Source organism: Microcebus murinus, chromosome X (assembly GCF_040939455.1).
Source record: "Microcebus murinus isolate Inina chromosome X, M.murinus_Inina_mat1.0, whole genome shotgun sequence".
Taxonomy (NCBI): Eukaryota; Metazoa; Chordata; class Mammalia; order Primates; family Cheirogaleidae; genus Microcebus; species Microcebus murinus.
The window spans coordinates 122,061,177-122,068,520 of record NC_134136.1 but is presented as its reverse complement, the minus strand read 5'-3'; the positions used below and the strand labels follow the sequence as shown (position 1 = coordinate 122,068,520).

Sequence of the window (7,344 nt, the reverse complement as noted above, 5' to 3'; positions counted from 1 at the left end):
ATTTCTCCTTCTTGGAATGGGAATATCTATCTTATGCTGTCCCATCATCACTGAATTTTGGAAGGAGATAACTTATCTGGTTTCACAGATTCACAACTAGAGAGGTGTTTTTTTTCTCTCAGGATGAATCATACTTTGAGTCTCACCCACACTTTTGATTCAGATGATACTTGTTTTTCTTTTTTGAAACAGAGTGTCACTCTGTTGCTCAGGCTAGAGTGCCATGGTGTCAGCCTATCTCACAGCAACCTCAAACTCCTGGGCTCAAGCGATTCTCCTGCCTCAGCCTCCTGAGTAGTTGGGACTACAGGTATGTGCCACCATGCCCAGCTAATATTTTCTATATATTTTTAGTTGGCTAATTAATTTCTTTCTATTTTTAGTAGAGACGGGGTCTCACTCTTCTTGCTCAGGCTGATCTAGAACTCCTGACCTTGAGTGATCCACACACCTCGGCCTCTAAGAGTGCTAGGATTACAGGTGTGAGCCACCGCACCCAGCCTCTTTTTTTTTTTTGACAGAGTCTTGATCTGTTGCCTAGGCTAGAGTGCCATGGTGTCAGCCTAGCTCACAGCAACCTCAAACTCCTGGGCTCAAGCAATCCTGCCTCAGCCTCCCGAGTAGCTGGGACTATAGGCGTATGCCACCACACCTGGCTAATTTTTGTATTTTTAATAGAGATGGGTCTTGCTCTTGCTCAGGCTTATCTTGAACTCCTGACCTTGAGGGAGCCTTCTGCCTTGGACTCCCAGAGTGCTAGGATTATAGGCGTGAGCCACTGAGCCTGGCCAAGATGATATTTAGATGAGATTTGGGACTTAAAGTTAATGCTGCACTGGGTTAAGAATTTTGGGCTGCTGGGATGGGGGTGAATGTATTTTGCACATAAGGACATAGGCCAGGCGTGGTGGCTCATGCCTGTAATCCTAGCACTCTGGGAGGCTGAGGCGGGTGGATCAGCTCAAGAGTTTGAGAACAGCCTGAGCAAGAGGAAGACCCTGTCTCTACTAAAAATATAAATAAATTAGCTGGACAACTAAAAATGTATATAGAAAAACCTAGCCGGGCATGGTGGCTCATGCCCGTAGTCCCAGCTACTTGGGAGGCTGAGGCAGGAGGATCGCTTGAGCCCAGGAGTTCAAGGTTGCTGTGAGCTAGGCTGATACCATGGCACTCTAGCCCAGGCAACAGAATGAGACTGTCTCAAAAAATAAAAAAAAAACAACAAATAAATAATAAATGAATGAATGAAGGACATGAAGTATTGCAGACCATAAGGCAGAATGTTATGGACTGAATTGTGTCTTCCTTGAATTCAAATTCATCCCTTAGTACCACAAAATGTGACTCCAAATGGAGATAGGGCCTTTAAAGGGGTGATTAAGTTAAAATGAGCCTGGTAGGGTGGGCCCTAATCCAATCTGACTGGTGTCCTTATAAGAGGAAATTTGGATACACAGAGATATCCGGAGCATGAATGTATAGCCTCTACCATACAGGAAAGACCATGTGAGGACACAGCGAGAAGGCAGTGACCTGCAAGCCATGGAGAGAGGCCTCAAAAGAAACCAAACCTGCTGGTACTTTGATGTTGGACTTCTAGCTTCCAGAACTGTGAGAAAATACATTTCTGTTTTTTAAGTCCTCCAATCCGTGGCATTTTGTTACAGCAGCCCAAGAAAAGACAAAAAGACTGTGGGGTCAGTGATAGGGTCTATGTGGTGACTTATAGCGTCTATGGTTTGTGAGGTCAGGGATAGGGGTCTGTGGGTCAGTTTTAGGGCATCTCTGGAGTTAGTAATTAAAAATCTCTCAGTGTTAGAATCAAGATCTTTTATTTCCTGATTTTAAAAGTTGCCACCATCATGAACCTCTTATACCTTTGTGTCCCAATGTCTCCTGGCAGTAGCTTCACACAGCCCCTTTCTTCCCCATCTCTGGCCCTTTCTGTGCCCACCTATCAGCTGGATTTTAACAGATCAATTATATTTGTCCCTCCAACCTGTGGAAGCAGTACCGGACCCTTCTGGCAGCTGGAGAGCTCCTGACTGGCCAGTGTTGGAGACTGGTCCACAGCTCCTTAGTTCTGCTTGCTCTTGGCTTTTGTGGCCTTGGCGTCCAGCACACACTGGGCATGTGTGAACTGCTTCACAGAATCGAGCACAAGGACTCCAGGAACCACCAGCCACAGTGCATTCAAGAAGACAAAGTAAAACCAGAAGTAGAGGGGGTGGCCTAGCTCCCCATGCTGGAATCCATCGCGGTACTCCGTCAGGAAGTAGAGTACGTCCCCGTACATCTGGCCTATAGGAGGTTGGAGGGGAAGAAAAAGCCCCTGTGAAGACCGGGAAGCTATCTCAAACTCTCTATTCCAAGGCATTTTCCAAGTCATAACTCAAGATCTCAGAGCTTAGGATCCCAAATGCAGAGAGCTAAGCATTCTGAAATCACAGAGCTGAAAATCTGAGAAATCAGAAAAGTGAGAATTCCAGAAATCAGAGAGCTGAGAATCTCTGAACTCAGGAGAGCTCATACCTTTAGAATTCAAGGAATTTTAAAATCCTAGAATTCAAGATAGGCTAGGGCTCTGGGACTACAGAGAACTCATATTTCTAGAACTACAGAAAGCTAATAATTTAGCAACACAAGAAGACTGACTGTCAGATAAAGGGATCTCAGAATCCTGATCCTGGAGGATGCAGGGCTTCTTGCCATCAAGGGCACCTCGTGTAACCTTTATAGGAGACTTTGTGATGGAGAAGGAGGAGCAATGGACCTTTCCTGTTTGAGAGCACAGGCTCAGAGAGGGGCACCAGAACCTCAGGGAATCTGTCAATTGAGATCCCACCTGCAGGAATACACCTGTATCTGTGGATCCCCCATCAATCCTTATAGTACCCAGCATAGGCCCTCTCCTCACCCATAGAGACCACGAACTGTAGGACAAAGCGGAGTGGTTGGTGGCGGAGAAAGGCAATCACCACCCACAGGCTGAGTGGTCCCCACAGGAAAGCCGTGACAGTCTCCATGCATACCGTGAAGTTGTCAGCCCTGCAGGAGAAAGGATGAAGGGACACTGGAGTCAGTGTGCTCTGCCCACAGGGTACCACATTAGTGCTCCCTGACTCACCACTCCCACCAAACCGACGCAGGTCTCCATTGACAGAGGCAAACACTTACAGGATGTATCGGCTGTCTCCCTTGGCATACTCTTTCCCTAGAGAAAACAAGAGAGATATATGAAGAATAAAGGGAGGAAAAGGAACTCACATTTGTGAGAGCTGGGCACTTCTGTAAGAAGACAGACTTCATAACCTCCCCGTGCCTCAGTTTCCTCACCTGTGAAATGGGGTGGCAGTTAGGATTGTAGAGGTTAGTATATAAAAAACAAGATACCGTATGCAAGCCTGACAGAACAGTGTTGCTGTGATTGTTTAGTACTCAAGAAATGTTTGTGGCATAAAGGAAGCAGGTGTAGATGATGAAGTGAAGTAGCCGGTGAGTGACAGAGTGTGAGTGAGTGCATGCAGGTGAACAGATGAGTGAATGAAAGTGTGAGCAGAGAATCAATAAGAAAAAGATCACCCAATATAAAAATAGGCAGGAGACTTGAACAGGTTCTTTAAAGAGAATTTCCAAATGGCCAATAAACGTATGAAAGGTGCTCAAACGTTCATTAGGCACTAAGAAAAACAAATTAAAATCATAATGAAATATTACTCACATCCACTAGAATGACTAAAATTGAAGAAATACCCAACCATACCAACTGTTGGTGAGGACGTGGAAGAACCAGAACTCTCCTATACTGTTGGTGGGAATGAAAAATCGTACAACTATTTTTGAAAACAGTTTGGTAGTTTTTCATAAAGTTATACACACATCTACCATAAGACCCAGACATTATATTCCTACATATTTACCCAAGAGAAATGAAAGCAAATGTCCACACAAAGACTTGTATTAAAATGTTCATAGCAGCATTACTCATGAAGCCAAAAAGGAATACTGTTTACAGTAGTAGAAGATTAGGGGAAAATGCCCAGCAGTACTAGATAAGTCAAATAATTCGCTAATATCTATGCTTTTTATGAACTGATGGACTGATTTCGTTAAAAAAAAAGCAAAGTTCCGAAGTATATATAGCATCTTAGCATTCATGTAAAATGAGAGAAATAAAAATAATGATAATAACAACAGTAAACAATTACATGACATCTATTGTTGGCCAAATTCTAAGTACCTTATGTATGCTGGGTTTTACAATTATTCCCCTTTCACAATTGAGCAAACTGAGGCTTATGTGTGTAATTTTTGTGTAAATAAACTTTGGAAGGAAACATAAACAATTATTAACAGTAGTTAATATTGTTTAGGGAAACTTGGTGGATAGAAGACAGATTTTCACTGCACATCTCTTTATTTTTTTGAGACAGTCTCAGTCTGTTGCCCGGGCTAGAGTGCCGTGGCGTCAACCTAGCTCATAGTAACCTCAAACTCCTGGGCTCAAGCAATCCTTTTGCCTCAGCCTCCGGAGTGGCTGGGACTACAGGCATGTGCCACCATGCCCGGCTAATTTTTTCTATACATTTTTAGTTGTTCAGCTAATTTCTTTTTTTTTTTTTTTTTTGAGACAGAGTCTCACTCTGTTGCCCAGGCTAGAGTGCCATGGCGTCAGCCTAGCTCACAGCAACCTCAAACTCCTGGGCTCAAGCGATCGATCCTCCTGCCTCAGCCTCCCAAGTACCTGGGACTACAGGCACGTGCCACCATGCCCGGCTAATTTTTTCTATATATCTTTAGTTGACCAATTAATTTCTTTCTATTTTTAGTAGAAACGGGGTCTCGCTCTTGTTCAGGCTGGTTTCGAACTCCTGACCTTAAGCGATCCTCCTGCCTCAGCCTCCCAGAGTGCTAGGATTACAGGTGTGAGCCACTGCGCCCAGCCTGCACATCATTTTAAATGTTTTTTTTTAAATTATTTTTTATTTTTATTTTTGACCTACATTGTGAACAAATCTTTAAATGGTTTGACCCATGTGAAATATATACACAACAAAAAAGTTAAATGAATTTTAAAAATAAATTAACGGAAGAATTGGTGGGTGGGTAAACATCCAAGCCAATCCCTGCCCAGAAAATTCCCTCCCACAGTACATGAAAAACTTCAGGACTCACAGAGTTGGGATAAGAAGGCTTGGTCTCCTAGAAGGTCCTTGTGGTAGAGACTGAACCAGCCCTCAATAACCAGGTGAATGAACCCACATACGGCAAACCAGCACAGGGACAGTCGCCGCCAAGTCCCCAGTGGGACAACTGCAGCACGACCAGACAACAGCCACGTGGTCACGACTAAGACCCCAGAGGCAGAGAAGAGGCCAGCCACCAGATGCCAGCCGGGGTGTTCATTAGGCACAAAGCTGTCCAGTTTTAGATGCCGAGGCCAGTATGGGTGCAAGGGGCCGGCGTCGGTGGTCATGTCTTTGCGGGCTGACGACTGCGTGTGGATAGGGAGGAAGAAAAAGGAACAGAAAAACCTGTACAAATATAAAGCACAGAATGAGGTAATAAAATCAAATCCAAATAGTTTTACTACCATAAGAAATGTAAGCGGACTGAATTTACCAGTAAACAGACTGTAAGACTGGATTGAAAATAATCTAAACATATGCTGTTTTACGAACATGATGACAAATATAAGGCCATAGAAAGACTGAAAGCTTGCTCCAACTCTATGGGAGCTGTATTGTGATGTGGTAGAAACAGGAAACAGGCCTGGTCCCAGCCCTCAGGGATCATGGTATGGTGAAGGACTCAGGGGAACGTGAGGCTTGATCCCAGACCTCAGAGGTCAAAGTCTGGTGAAGACCAGGCCTGCCCCATCCTTCATGGGTCACAGTCTGGTGAGACAGACGTGATCACCAAACTTGTTCCAGCACTCAGGGGTCACGGTTTGGCAGGAGACACAGGAACCAGGTGTGGTCCCACTGCAGGGGTGTCTTGCACCATTCAACGGAAAATTATTCCCTTCCCGGTAGTCTTGAAAACTGCAGTTGGGGGACGGGGAAGAGAAGACTAAACAGAACTACAACCCTTAGGCCCAGCGTTTAGAAAGCCAGAGCCTCCCCGCAATAACGTAAAATGCAGACAACCTGCTGGATAGATGAAGCAATCTGAAGGCAGGTGTCTAGCTTGCGGCGCTAAAGAAGGAAAGGAAGGGCAAATACAAAGATCACCAATCAGAACTAGAACCCTCCAGTCCAGCTGCCCAATGAAAAGGCGGATCTTTTGCCGTCTGGTCAATTGCGCGGTAACGGGGGTGGGGGGAGAGCTTGGGGGTGTCTCACGCAGGCACAGGGTGGGGTGGTGTGGGCGAGGGTCTCCCACAGGCACGCTAACGACTGGCTGTCTAGCCGCGTAGAGCCAGTGGAGAGGCAGGCCAGGAAGAGGGCACTCACTCAGTCGTGCAGTCGCAGCAGCGTCTCCCACAGGCTCCTGGCTCCCTCTAGGCTGGCTCCCCTGCTTCTTAACATGCCCAGCTCTGGCTCATATCCTCAGGGGTTCTGAGTGGGCCAATGGAGAAACAAAGGAGGCGGCCAGTGCCGCTGCCAACCAATAAGTGCTCTTTTTGCGCCGCCGGCTCCGCCCTCACGCGTGGTGCCATTTTTGCTGTTGGCTGAGACCGAGCCAGAGATGGAATGTGGGCGGGGACAGAGGTGGAATGTAGGCGGGGACGGACCAAGGTTGGTGGGCGTTTTTGGCCTGTAGCCAATCTCCAAGGTTGTAGCCAATGGAGCCTCGGTTTCAATTTCCCAATCTCTTTATCAGTAACTCACAACGGGGGAATCATTAATTAAGGTTCGTATTCTCTTCGTCTGATAGTGAAATCAGCGTTGCATTGTGTCCTCACCCAATCAATTTCCAGACCAACCTTCGATGCAAGAAACTTAATATTACAGGCAGATGACATCCTGTACACTGTAAACCCTAACCTACACCCGCCTTTTAAGCCCATCAGTACTCAGAACTTCTCAGTCCTAATAGCAGCGGTGATCTTCACCACTCCGGACCTCAAGTCAGAAGAACCAATCAGAACACAGGCCCTCGGCCCCGCGCGGTGGCTCAGGCCTGTAATCCTAGCACTCTGGGAGGCTGAGGCAGGCGGATCCCTTGAGCTCAGGAGTTAGAGACCAGCCAGAGCAAGAGTGAGACCCGTCTCTACTAAAAATAGAAAAATTAGGCCGGGCATGTCAGTTCGTGCCTGTAATCCTAGCACTCTGGGATGACGAGGCAGGAAGATTGCTTGAGCTCAAGAGTTCAAGACCAGCCCGAGCAATAGCGAGA

General features: G+C 46.2%; 1 protein-coding gene across 1 annotated transcript; it reads right to left on the bottom strand.

Annotated features, from left to right (window-relative positions):
* Window positions 1-1,818: 1,818 nt before the first annotated feature.
* EBP (EBP cholestenol delta-isomerase) lies at window positions 1,819-6,570 on the bottom strand. Its single transcript, XM_012738094.3, has 5 exons — window positions 6,459-6,570; window positions 5,179-5,537; window positions 3,181-3,217; window positions 2,921-3,051; window positions 1,819-2,304 (listed from the first exon to the last, which is right to left on the bottom strand). Exons 2-5 carry the CDS (start codon window positions 5,477-5,479, stop codon window positions 2,081-2,083), a joined length of 693 nt encoding a protein of 230 aa, XP_012593548.1. The 5' UTR covers window positions 5,480-5,537; window positions 6,459-6,570; the 3' UTR covers window positions 1,819-2,080.
* Between the last annotated feature and the right edge of the window lie 774 nt (window positions 6,571-7,344).